The 13,486-nt window shown below is 43.4% G+C and overlaps 1 protein-coding gene across 1 annotated transcript in view; it reads right to left on the bottom strand.

Annotated features, from left to right (window-relative positions):
- Window positions 1-1,593: 1,593 nt before the first annotated feature.
- The window catches only part of LOC131095397 (mothers against decapentaplegic homolog 7-like), a 68,890-nt gene continuing 56,997 nt past the window's right edge, over window positions 1,594-13,486 (bottom strand). Inside the window, exon 8 of the mRNA XM_058043089.1 lies at window positions 1,594-2,146. Coding sequence (XP_057899072.1) covers window positions 1,608-2,146 — 539 coding nt within the window. The 3' untranslated portion in view covers window positions 1,594-1,607. The remainder of the gene's footprint in view (window positions 2,147-13,486) is intronic.

The following is a 13,486-nucleotide window of genomic DNA, read 5'->3' on the forward strand; positions in this document are numbered from 1 at the left end:
TAATAAACACTGAGACCGAAACAAGATCAGAAGTCTCTCCTCGTCCTTTGAAGCGCCGGGCTGTCCAAGGCCACTCTGGGCCTTTCCAGGTCTTTGAAACAGCCGAGAAACCGAGCAAGTGGCATCCCTGAGCTATCTCCGGACATAAATCAGCCAGCAGGAGAAACAGAAAACCGGCAAACATAAATCAACCATTAAAACAGAAGAGAAAGAGAAAAATGAAACTCCGACAACGTGGTAGCCACTTTGAGCAGCATCTCTCCTGCCTGCCTCATCCCTGCCACTAAAAAAGACACTTGGCACAGCCTGGGATCAAGTGTACATTTTTATTTTTTAATGGAACATAAGCTCCTTTAGAAAAAACATTCATCTGGATGACAATACCCATAGAAAAACCCAGCAATTTCATTCTTTTTTTTTTTATTTATTTATCATTTGTTAATTGCATTTATATTAAAGCAAAGTACATATTTCTTTTTTTTCTCATTTATACACATTGCACAATACATAAATAATCATGCTTATAAAACGTCTTTATATTTACAAGTAATAATATATTTATATATAACATAAAATGCATTTTTTCTTTAATAAATCTCAGGGGGTCTTAAGGAGTCCTTTTTTGTGTGTATTTCCAAAGCACTACAGTGCTAAAGTTCCAATGAGAATGCTCTCTTGTTCATTTAAACCTTTATATACAGAAAAATAGCTTATGTTAAGGTCTAAACATGCTCATTGAGCTAAGAAGAGTGCAAAAGTATCATACTAGTGTATGATTTCAAGAAGAAATGAAAGCACAACCGCATTTTCAAATTGAATGTTACTGGGATAACCTGATCTAAGAAGTTACAACAGACCGACTATTGTGAACACTTTTTCTTTTTTCTTCCCATTTGTTTTTTATTTGTTTTGTTGGTTTTGCTTTGTTTTGGTTTTTTTAGGATTAGGCTTCTGTTGCTTTATATCAGCTCAAATGATAAAGTGCGGTCCATGCAAGAGGTTTCTCTGCTGTTATTTTCTCCCCTTGCATCAATTCATGACCATACAAAATTTAAAAAAAAAAGCAGTAGAAGAATAAACACAGTGACAAGGTGCCAACTCAGCAACAAGAAAAAATAAAAATTAAAAAAGATGGGTAAAGACCTGGTTGGGAAGGTTTTGCACCATTCTTTGGCAACAATGTGGGGTTAGCACTGCTGGGGAAGAGGTCTTGGTGTCACCGTCACCAGGGATGGGAAGGTGGTGCATAAAAAATACAAGTATCTTGTTCTTTTATCCAAGAGAAGGAACTGTAACATACAGCAAGTGGCTTCTGAATCCATTGATCACATAGGATAATCCTTTCAGAGGCATGAAATAATTATCTTATGTGAGCCACACCCTTTTCTCATCCTTCCGAGTTATTGGCCATTTATACTTTAAAAAACTAGGTTTATCAAACTACCCCAAAGCATAAAAAAATATTTCCAAAGATTTTTCTCAAAACAAAGGGGGGGACATACAAACTAAACAAAACAAAACCAGAAAGTTTGCATGAATAGCAAGCACTCAGAAGGAAATATTAGCAGCAAAGTAATATAAATGCCTTGAGTCCACTCTGTCTTGAGTTATCGGTTATTTAAAATAACCTCCAACCAGCATGGGCAACTGCTGATGAACTGTCTAGTGTAGCATTGGCCCCAGCCTTTCACAAAGCTGATCTGAAACGTAAATCCTGTCCATGGCTGCTGCATGAACTCATGGTCATTTGGTCTCTGCAAGCTGTACGCCTTCTCATAGTCAAAAGCCTTGATGGAAAAACCTGGAAACAGTTTGTGAACCAGCAACATCCTGGACTTGGGGTTGTCCAGTGTGGCTGACTTGATGAAGATGGGGTAACTGCTGCGGTTGTACACCCACACTCCATCCACTTCCCTGGTGAGCTGGATGCCGTAGCCAATCTTGCCGCGGACCTTCTGCACCAGTTGGCTTTTGTTTTCTGAGTTGAGCTGTCCGAGGCAGAAACCATTCCCCTGAGGTAGATCATAGAAGATATCCAGGGAGGGCTCTTGGACAGAGTACAGCCGACCCACACGTGTCTTCTCTTCCCAGTATGCCACCACACACCAATGTGACCAATCCCCTGGCTCCTGAAGAACTTGGGAATCTACAGAACAGGAGAAAAAAAGGAAGAAAAACAGAAATTTAGCACCAAAAGGGGTAATACAACCCAAAAGTGACACAATGCTGGCAGGTCATTGCCTGCCAATGTGTTCATGACGCTCTCCACGTACACACCAACACTCATGGCACATCCACCATTTCCAAAAGCAATGTTATTAGGACCATTTAAGTTGACCCAGATTTGGAGAATTCCTGTGCCATTTCAGCACCTAATTCTAGTTAGAATTATGAGTCTTAAATCACCATGTCTACCTTCAAAAGTGGCTTGAGACCTACCAGCAGCAACCATGGTGCAGTCATCCTCACTCAAACCATTACCAGGACCACCTTCAGTGGCACTAGGAGAGATGAGATGCTCTAGCCAGCTGCATTTACCAAGACCAAACACCCTAAATGTCCTTATTTTCACTCACCAGATAGTGGATCCACTTCCATAAATAACTATCTACTCGACACAGATGCTGAGAAAAAATGAGGTGCTGCTAAGAAAACCACATTGAAGGTCACCCCATGGGACCAGAGGGGACAAGGAATCACCTACTCTAGTTCACAGGGCTTTTCCCTACCTGTAGTCAGAGCCTGGGTGGTGGAGAGAATGGAAACATTGGATGACACCCCAACTTGTGGGAAGCACTGAGAGATGGTGGGGACCAAAAAATCTCATACTTCTCAACAAAAACGGCCTAACCCCTCCTGAAATTCATTCATGTAGCTTTTTTTCTTTTACTTCCTTGCACATAGCTATCCTGTGCAAGAAGCAGGGATACAATGTAGCAGGAAAAAGCAAAGGGAGGCGGGGGGGGGGAATGTGAAAAGCCCCTTTTCCTCATGAAGGATCCCTAACAGCCTGGCACTGCTCAGCAGGTAATTTGTTCCAGCCTTGGTAGTCATGTTAAGACCTGAGAACTATTTATCTCTGTAATTGCATTTAAAAAAAATCAACCTTGGTATGCTAGTGAGTGCTACCAAAATAATCCCCTGCAGCATGGGAGCAGATATGGTAATGGGAATAGTGGGTAACCCAGCACCCCAAAGCTCTTTCTGTGGACCCCCAAACCCCTTTGCTCAACATAAGCAATGGCAGGAACATGTTGGCTGCCCCGATTTCTTTATTTTTTGGTATTAAAAAGCCCATTTCCCCAGTGCAGGCATTTTTCTTCTGTCTCTGAGTTGTGTTTCAAGCCCTGCACTGTGCTTTTAAGAGAACAAAACTAAAACCCAGCCACACACTTTTAATTTCCTCATTTCTATCCCAGTGGGGGAAATATTTCTCCAGTTGCTGGAGGCAGCTACTAAAAATGGGCCTGGCTGTATATGCTGCATAATAGGGACCCTCCCTCCTGGGTGAAAGTGGGGATGGGAGTTCTGGCAGTGGGGAGGCAGTCCCTGGGACAGCATTCATCAAGGTGCACCCCAGTTTGTCCTTCCATCTCCCCTTTTCAGTGCCTCCCAAGACTTTGTTGCCAATAATTTTATATCCTGCTGAAATCTAGCACCACTCAAGGGAATGAAGGGGAATAAGGTGGGTGGTTTGAGTTACCTCTCTCCTAAACCAAATGGGGTGCCCCCAGTTGGTCAAGAAACATGCCCAGCATAGTGTTTCCTCCACCCATTAAGGAGGGTAATGCTCAGGAGATAGAGGAATTTGGGGGGATGCCCCTCAGTCCATAGAGGAGATACTACTGAATACAGGAGGAGAATGCTCCTTTATCCATCCTCATCTCAACCAGCCATCACTTCCCTCCCTCCAACTTCCTGCTACACATTAAGCATACTGAAATTCTTCTGGGTTTTTATTTATTTGGACATAAAAGCATCCCTTTCAGGAGGCAGCAGGGGGGAGAAGCCTTTTTCACTCGATATTTGTGCTTGCATTAGTGAAGACCACTTAACAAGTAGCTCATTGCTGCTTACAAAGAATTATTTGTCAGAACATTAAAAAAAAAAAAAAACAAACCCAAACCACAAAAAAAACAACTGCCTTGGCAATGAATGCCTTTATGGAGGGCTGAATGAATTCCATTAGGTTTTTCAATTATATGGGGTGACCAGACCTCAAGGACGAATCTTAGGTAATCCAGGATATTTTTTTTTAGGAGACGATACCAGCACACAGTATAAATACGCCAGAGCCTCTTTCATTTGTGGACTTCAGCTGTTGACTGGATGTCTAGTCAAAAAGACATGAGAATATAAGGGTTGAGCTTGGATAAGTAGGCTCAGGCCTCCCTGCTACCAAAGATGCTTTTCATGGTTGTTTGGACCCCAGCAGAGCTTCCCTGCTCCCACCTGCCTCCGTGATTCTGGCATCCACTGGGAAAAGCCAGTAGCATCATTTGGGCAGCAGAGGCAGGAGAGAAGGAAAAAAATTATGCAAAGATGTTTCCTACAGTGATGGATATTTTTTTCCCCAAAAGGCTTTTTTAGTGGCAATGAGCATGGATCTGGGCAAATGAAGCAGATAGATGGATTTTGCCCCAAAATACCCCATTGTGTTCCTCCTGTGCAACCTGGAGTCATGGCACTGACCCACTATCCAACTCCCATCTCTGTCTGCTGCCAACTCTCACAAAAAACCCAGATCCCAGGAAATTTGCAGCCACATCACTCAATGCTTTGGGATTCTTGTTTGAGTTAAAAACATCATGTTTTACAAGCTCCTTGGAGCAAATACATCCCTTTCTAAATGACTGGAAAACTCACAGCAAACAGGGAGTGTTCCCATATTCCAGCAAACTGATACTGTTTAATGCTATAAACATCTGCACTATTATTTCATTATTAAGTATCCCTCCATTTGCTGCTATCACTAGGTTATTAAGATTTTCCATGGTTTCACAGAATCAATTAGGTTGGAAAAGACCTCTGAGATCATCGAGTCCACCCTATAACTGAACACCACCATGTCAACTAGACCATGGCACTGAGCGCCATATCCAGTCTTTCCTTAAACACTTCCAAGGATGCTGACTCCATCACCTCCCTGGACAGCCCATTCCAATACCTATCACCCTTACTGTGAATAATTTCATTATAATATCCAACCTAAACATCCCCTGGCACAGCTTGAGGCTATGTCCTCTCTTCTGGTTGCTAGTTGCCTGGGAGAAGAGGCTGATGCCCATCTGGCTACAATCTCCTTTCAGGGAGTTGTAGAGAATGATAAGGTTCCCTCTGAGCCTCCTTTTCTCCAGATCAAACACACCCAGCTCCCTCAGCTGCTTCTCATAGTGAGACAGAGTAAAGATCCATTCTGAATTAGGTGAAGTGTCTAAGAAAGGTGAAAAGTCTGTGAGGCCAAAGCTGAAGGAAAAACTCGCATGCGGAGACAGCAAGGAGACAGAGAAAGAAAAACAGAAAAGACCACAAGGTCGATTTGCCCCCGACTTAGAAATTCCTTTGATAAAGAAGAACTGGTGCTAGATGTCACACGGAATGAATATGTATGAACTTATTGTGAAACTGTATGCATATGCATTTGGAAGGGGGATAGAAGAAGACCCGAGGTCTTCAGAGGCATGCATGCCTTGTTGGGGGACTTGCGTCCAGTGCGCGTCGTAAATAAACATACCAGGCTTTACAACTTTTATAAAGTTGTGAGGTTTCTTCTTTTCTCTGCAAAACATTATGGCGAGCCAGCCAGGAGTTCTCTGTCCCCGCAGGGGCAGGGGGGATAGACGGACCTCCAAGGCACGCCCTAGGATTTTTTCCTGGTGGGGCTCCGTTCGTCTCAACTTGCCACCTGCGAGGACAGACAATGACCTGCTGGCCTGCGGAGGAAGATACGGTATGTATAGAGGGGCCCTGGGGAAGGGAAAGGAGAGCAAGGGAGTAAACCACCCAGAGACGTCTGGGTTCAGCTGATAGAGCAGCTGTATTAGAGATGGGGTTCATCGTTCTGATAGAGCAGACCGCAAGCGGTTCTGGGGGTGAGCCGGGTGAACCCGTGTATGTGTGTTGGGGGTTCATAGTTCTGATAGAACAGAACTGTTGAGCCCGTGTGTGTTTTGTTTGTATGCGTGTGTGATGTCCGGACACTGTGTTGCTGTATGGTTAATGTGTGCATTGTGTGGTCGGTGCACTGTGTTTCTAATCGTGCAAGTGTATAAGTGTATGGGGTATAAAAGAGAATAAATCTACAGTGTGGGGGGGTCAGTACTACCCATGCTTGAAGCAGCCGAGTGAGGCCTGAGGCGCCGGCTGCAGCAGGCTGCGGGGGCAGGGACAGAAGTGCCCCACAGAGAAGCGAGTGGAAGAATGTCAGTGATGGTATTTATCGTGTTTAAATGTAGTGATTTGTGTAGATTTGGTACATTTTAACCGTGAGTATGAGTATGAGCTCAGAGAGTTCCTTCGCCTTGGATGTTTGATTTTGATTGTGTCCAAGAAAATTGATGTGAGTAAATGCTGAATTATGGTATGCTATGTTGTGTTGAGAAAAGTAGGCACTCTGAGAGATATGCCCTTTCCCAGTGGTTTTGTGTGGTGATTTTCTTCCGCTGCATTGTGGTAATTTGATTCTCAGATTGTATAGTAGTGTTTGTGGAGATTTTAAGATTTTGTTGCAACAAGAGTGGCATTTTACATAGGAGAACTATAGTACGGTGATTTATGCTTAATTACGATAGAGTTAAAGGAATTCCAAGAATTCCCCCCCTCAATGCAATTCAAGCCTTGGCTCTAGCAAATTTGAGATAAAGGAGGGGTGCGGGTGCGAGTGTTTGTGTCTGAGGGCATATCAGAGTTTCGGCTGTGACTAGCACAGCCTTTTTGCAAAGCAGTAAAACAAGTGTAAGTAGACACAGGGCTTAATTAGATTGTGCAAGAAGAGAACTAGAAAAGACTGATATTTTGTTTGATCAGAATATAGTGTCTATGTCACGTTTTTGATTAGCATGCTGTGTGAGGTGACAGTGGCTGTCCCCTGGGCACAGGGACAGCTCTGGCTGCCCCGTCTCCCCAGGGAACACGGGAATGGCCTGTGAGCAAAAGCTGGATGTGCAGTTATTATTGCAGTGCGGTGTTTATGAGAAACACTGTTTTTGCTGTTCTAATAAGTGTCAGGGCACATGTAAATTAGAGGTTTCTGGTCAAGTGGATTCAGAACCTAAGGTCTTAGAACTTGTGTGTGGGAACCACATCTGATACCTGCCACCTGGAGCTGTGTGTATAGGAGGAAAGTTGAGAAACTACTGTGAAGGTCTGTAAAAAGGTTTGAGTGGAAGCGAGATAGGGCAAGGAGAAATAAATAATGAGAACTGACCAGAGCAAAGAGGTTCCTAAATTAGCCCCTTTTGGGAAGGGCTCACTGGGAGAAGGCTGCCAGTAGGAGCAGCTCAGAAAATAAAAAGATTTATAATACTTCATTGCTGTTAGTACTGTTTTAAAATAGGAGGATAAATGGGATAGAGTTTTGTATGCTGAAATGTCTTTGTGTTTTAAGAAATCACCCAGATTTCTTGAAAAGGGAAAACAAGGCAAAGAGAAAGCAAATCAAACATGTTGTTCAGCATGCAGCATAAGATAGCAACGTATGAAATCAGGCAAGGATTATCATGCTGAAATGCAAAGCAATCACAGTTCACAAAATGAGTACATATGATTTGCTAAAGGCTCCTCCCAAGGTAAGGGAGGAAGGGTAAAGATGACCTCCCCAAAAGGGAAGAATTTTTGTTGACACAAGGGACATATATTAAGTTTTAAATAAAACTTTAGTACCTGTGGAGAATGTTTATGTTGCAGTGTGGTGAACAACTGAACAACTGGCCAGTCTGAGAAGGCATCCTTGTGCAAACCTTTAAAGTAATATGTGTACTATGTGTACCTAAAAGCTTTTGTACAATTCGCTCAATTTGCTAAACATTCTCAAATGAGAAAGGTTACTCTGGAGGCAAATGATATAAAGATGTTAGGCTTAACATTAACAGACACTGAAATTAAGAAAGACATTAGTAAGGGGATATTAGAATAAGTAAACAAGTGTTTTCAAGGGTATGGGCCTCTGCTGTACCAGGGAGAGTGAAAGATGCTCCCCCATGAGCATCAAGTTTAAGGAAAGAACACAACTAGTGAGAACTGAGTAGTACCCTCAAAAGGAAAATAAGGAAGGAATCAGCCCAATAACTGATAGTACTGGATTAAGGGCTGTCAATAAGATAAAACAGAATTTATACCCTGTGGTAGCAAATCCATATACCTTACTGACTTGTTTAACACCTGAGCTAACCTGGTTCACTGTTTTAGGCCTAAGAGATGCCTTCTTTTGCCTCCCTATCCACGAAGCCAGCCAGGAAATTTTTGCATTCAAACTCAAGCTCACATAGTCCATGTGCCTGAAGGCTTCAAGATTCCCCACTCCGATTGGAGAACAGCTTGCAAAGACCCAGAGTCCCGGGAAGCTCCACAAGAGGAAAGGAGGCTGTTGCAGTACGTGGACGATCTTCTAGTAGCCACTCGGATGAGGGAAGCAAGAGAAGCCTGGACGGTAAGCCTTTTGAATTTCCTAGGACTCCAAGGACGCAGAGTCTCAAAGAAAAGGCACAGGTAGTGAAACAGAAGGTAATCTACCTGGAGTAAGAAGTGAGTGCGGAGCAGCAGATTTTAAAGCAAAGAAGCCGTATGCCAAACCCTGAAACCCCAGACAATGAAAGAACTCCGAACCCTCTTAGGCATGGTAGGGTAGTGCCAGCTGTGGGTTTATAATTATGGACTGCTCGCCAGACCCCTCTATGCTCTTATTGCCAATGGAAACAGAGATCTCCAGTGGACACAAGACACCACATGGGCCTTTCGCCAGCTAGAGAGAGTGCCCTCATGTCAGCTCCAGCTTTGAAACTTCCAGATGTAAGTAAACCATTCTTTCTATTTTTCCCACGCAAGGAATTGCCCAGGGAATATTGGCTCAGGACTTGGACCCTTACTGAAGGGCAGTTGCTTACTTCTCTAAGCAACTAGATGCAACAGCCAAAGGATGGCCAGGTTGCCTCAGAGCTGTAGCAGCAGTCGTGCTGAATATTCAAGAGGCATGCAAGTTTACCCTGGGACAAAAATGACTGTGCTAGTGTCCCACCCAGTGTCTGCAGCACTGGAAGTAAAGGGTGGCCACTGGCTCTCACCACAGAGGTTTCTAAATTGCCAGGCCATCATGGTAGAGCAAGACGATGTAGAGATAGTGGTGACAAATATTGTCAACTCAGCTTCTTTTCTCAGTGGACACCATAGTTGCCTAGAGACCACCGAAGCTACCTACTCCCGCCACCCAGACTTAAGGGATGCTCCTCCGGACGATGCAGAGACCAGGTTCACTGACAGGAAAGCGACACTGCAAAGTTCACAGTGACTACCTGCAGAGAGGTAATCGAGTCTGGACCCTTACCAACAGGTACCTCTGCGCAGAAGGCTGAGATGTGCCCTGACCCGTGCCCTGGAAAGGGCAAAAGGGAGGAGAATAACCATCTACACAGACCCAAGGAATGCATTTGGAGTCATATATGCACATGGAGCCATCTGGAAAGAGAGGGGACTGCTGACCTCACAGGGAAAGAAGAGACAATCCAGCTGCTGGAAGCAGTTCAGCTACCTGAAAAGGCATATTAAGGCACACTAGAGAGTGAGCTTAAAATTGGAGGAAAGAAATGAGCTGGCAGATGGAGAGGCAAAGAAAGCAGCAAAGGGTGAGGTACAGATTTTCCTCGAAGGTAAGCCATAATACAATAATACTAACCAAAAGAGACGTACAACTGCAAGGGGTGGGCTACCATTGAAAGAGAGCTAGTAATCCCTTCCAATTTTCGTGGTTACTAGTGAAGGAAGGGCACTAGAAAACACACTAGGGCCTAACTACTTAGAAGCCTTTTATAGAGTGTGGCTCCTTTTTCGAAATGACCAAGGCTGCGAGTGATACAGAGTGCATTACACAAATCTGATTGAAACAATCGTTGTATCGTTGTCAGGAATTTATATGCCACTATCACTCAGGTAAGCCGACAATGTGATCCTTGCCTCCAGACTAACCCCAAAATACGCCCCCGGCCAAAACTCGGTCAGACTGGGAGAGGCCATGGGCCTGTACAGCAGTGGCAAATTAACTTTTCAGAACTCCCAAGGAAAGGGGGGTATCAGTATTTACTGGTATTGATAGATACATTTTCAGGATGGCCAGAAACATTCCCCACCAGAACTGTCAAAGCTCAAGAGGTGACCAGATTATTTTTATAAGGAATAATACCACGCTTCAGAGTTCCAGGCACGATGTCCTCAGATAAAGAATCATATTTCATTTCCAAAGCAGTGCAACAGATTAGTGGCCACCTGGGCATAGATCAGGAACTTCACACCCCATATCACCCCCAATCAAGCGGCCAGGTGGAGAGAATGAATCATTTGATTAAGCAGCAAATCATAAGACTGGGGCAAGAAGTTAATCTACCCTAGCCCAAGCTCTTCCACTAGCAATATTGCAAATTCAAACTAAACCTTGAGCTAAAGGAATGCTGAGTCCTTTTGGAATGCCTTATAGAAGACCATATAGAATACAAAGGGAATGTCCAGAATGTCCACCTACATGGTGGCATTAAGCAAACAGCTCAGAGTAATTGAGAAACATGTGGCTGGAACTCGGAGCAGGGAGTTAGATAGCCTGGGGATGATGTATATGTTAAGTCTCTTACAGAGAAGACTTCGGAACCACAGTGGGACAGACCACTGCGAGTACTTCTCACCACCTTCAGTGCAATCAAAATCAAGGAGCAGAATGCCTGGATCCATCACTCTCAGGTGAAGAAGGCCCAGAAACCCCTTAAGGAGTGACGCCAGGAGACAATGAACTGAGATTAAAACTTACTCGGGCAAAATGAGTATATTGCAGTCGGGAGTAGCTCATATTTTAGTTTGTAGAATTGTATTGTGTGTAATCATAACTGAAGTTTCAGAACTTGAGAGTACCTCTGTTCAAAGTAATGCTAAATGGCCTTGGTCCCTGGCATTTTATCAGTATACTGGATCCATAGGAAAACCTTCTGAGATAAAAGATTTAAACATATCTACTGTAGTAATCCACGAGAATCAGGTATGTGAGGAGCAAGAATGGCAAGAACAGGAACTGTGGACTCTTCAAGGAATCAGAGGAGAAGAAATCAAAGTAGGGTGCCAGGTCATCAATAGGGTAGCTTATGAGAGACCAGATGTAATTAGTGTCTGAAGTCTGTGATAACCTAAGTGAATCAGACTGTTGGTGTAATTTCACCTTGATACAGCCTGTAGAAGTGACCTGCCTTTGAGCTCGAATTACTATCAGACTTTCATTTGAATTCAAAGTGGACACTGCACTTTTTACCACAGCAGGGCCTTATACACCCCATACTAGTTCAGACTCTACCCAAACTCCAAACTTGAACCTAACGTAGTAAAGAATGTGACTGAACAACCGCTCCTTAGGTCATTTTCCAAGCCGGTTGGCTGAACACTCAGGCAATGGCTGGTAAAGGGTGCTGAACTGCAGGTGGTAAATTAACCCAAGCAAGGAAGGTGATTTTCTTTATTTATAGCTATCCCTTTTCCTACTGAGATTTGGATCAGTGATTGTCCCAGTCTGAGGCAGTTGGATTCTGCTTAAAAGTGGTAGAGAGAGACCCCCCCCTCAGAGCTCAGCAGCAGGCTGTAGGATTTTGAGCATCACTTTTGTGCTGAGTGTTTCAAGTAGCAGAAACCTGATCCCAGTTTCTTCTGAGGCACTGCAATGAATTTAGGCTCTTCTCTCAGACTTCCCCTTCATTGTTTACTTGAGGCTTGGACCTGAAGCTAGGGGCAAGGTGGGTGAGGTTTCGTAGACCAGGAGAGACATTCCTGCTTGCCACACATCTGGGAAATCAGGTGCTCTGGAGGGGGAAGGAGATTCCTGCGGTCTCTACATTTCAGAACAAACATCTGCCTCAGATATGACCTAAACCTCTGTCAGATACACTTGTGAAGTGTGTCTGAATTTGCAGTGTGAGCCCAGCACATCCCTCTGGCAGGGAGGGATGGTCATAAACAGAAAGCAGTTCCTGTTCCCCATAACAAACATCTAACTGGCATATTAGGGACAAGATTAGGAGTTTTAAATGGAATTGATTCAGAAATACTGGTGAATAAACTGGCCACTGCAGCAGGTGGCCTAACAAAATTGAAGCAGCCTTTACAGTAATCTCTATTGGCATTAGGAACTAGCCAGTGACAGATTTCAAAAGTACTGCCAAAGTAAGGAAGTATGAAAAGGCCGGGGACCAAGACCACAAGTTGATAGTAGAAGCACTTAGTATAGTTCAAGATAATGTGTCTTTAGCTTTCAGTTGTATACAAGCACAGTTATGGATACAAGCAACAGCAGCTCTGATCATATGGGAAAGGGGTGAAGGTAATTTTCCAGCTGAAATTCAAGAAATTGTGTTGGATAATGCAATTGATTTTGAAAGGAACTTTCAATCCTGGCAGACTATGGTGAATTTCACCTATGATCCTGTTTCTAATGTGGCAACTGCCTTTGTGCTTACCATACATAATGCCACTGTTTATGTTATCCATCCCATCATTGCCCTAGGATTAAACCATGAAAAAACAATACTCTATCCTTCAGAACATAGAGTGTGGGCACGAAAGATGAATGGAAAGTGGCAGACAGTAAACTTGGAATCCTGCTTTACTAGAGAACAGATGGGATTCATTTGTGAAAGCAATACTATTAATGCTCAGGATGTGTGTTTGGACACTGAACAGAGTATTTGTCACTTTGAAATTCATCCAGTCACTGACCAGAAAACTGTGCTTGTATATACTGGAAAAGGGTGTATGCCTGCTTGTGCTGCTGTACAAATTGATAGCAATGATGTTATTCTGTCTAGTAGAAACCATTCCAATCTCTGTATTTGTAATTTTGTTAAGATTATTGGGTGTGATTTTTGGTATTTGGTACCAGTAACATCCCACCAGCTGATTTAAGCCAATTACACAATGTATCACAGACTACCACCTACCCCTAGTGGGATGAACCTTACATTGGTAAAACAATTAATTAAGCACCAAGACCTATTGGAAGGCTTGAAAGGAATCCAAGGATGCGGAAAGAAAACCTTAATTACTGTCCAACATGATACAAAGGAGATAACCAGAGTTCTACAAAGAATAAAACAAAATATGGATCATTACTGGTGAGATGTGATCTTTGGGTGGTCACCAACTGCAAATGGAATCTTTAATAAGTTGTGCCACCCCATTGTAGTTTTACTAATATTAGTTGGGATAAGATTAGGATTATCTATTATATTGTTAATTTGGAACTGTAGAATGC

The sequence above is a fragment of the Melospiza georgiana genome, chromosome W (genome assembly GCF_028018845.1).
Source record: "Melospiza georgiana isolate bMelGeo1 chromosome W, bMelGeo1.pri, whole genome shotgun sequence".
Taxonomy (NCBI): Eukaryota; Metazoa; Chordata; class Aves; order Passeriformes; family Passerellidae; genus Melospiza; species Melospiza georgiana.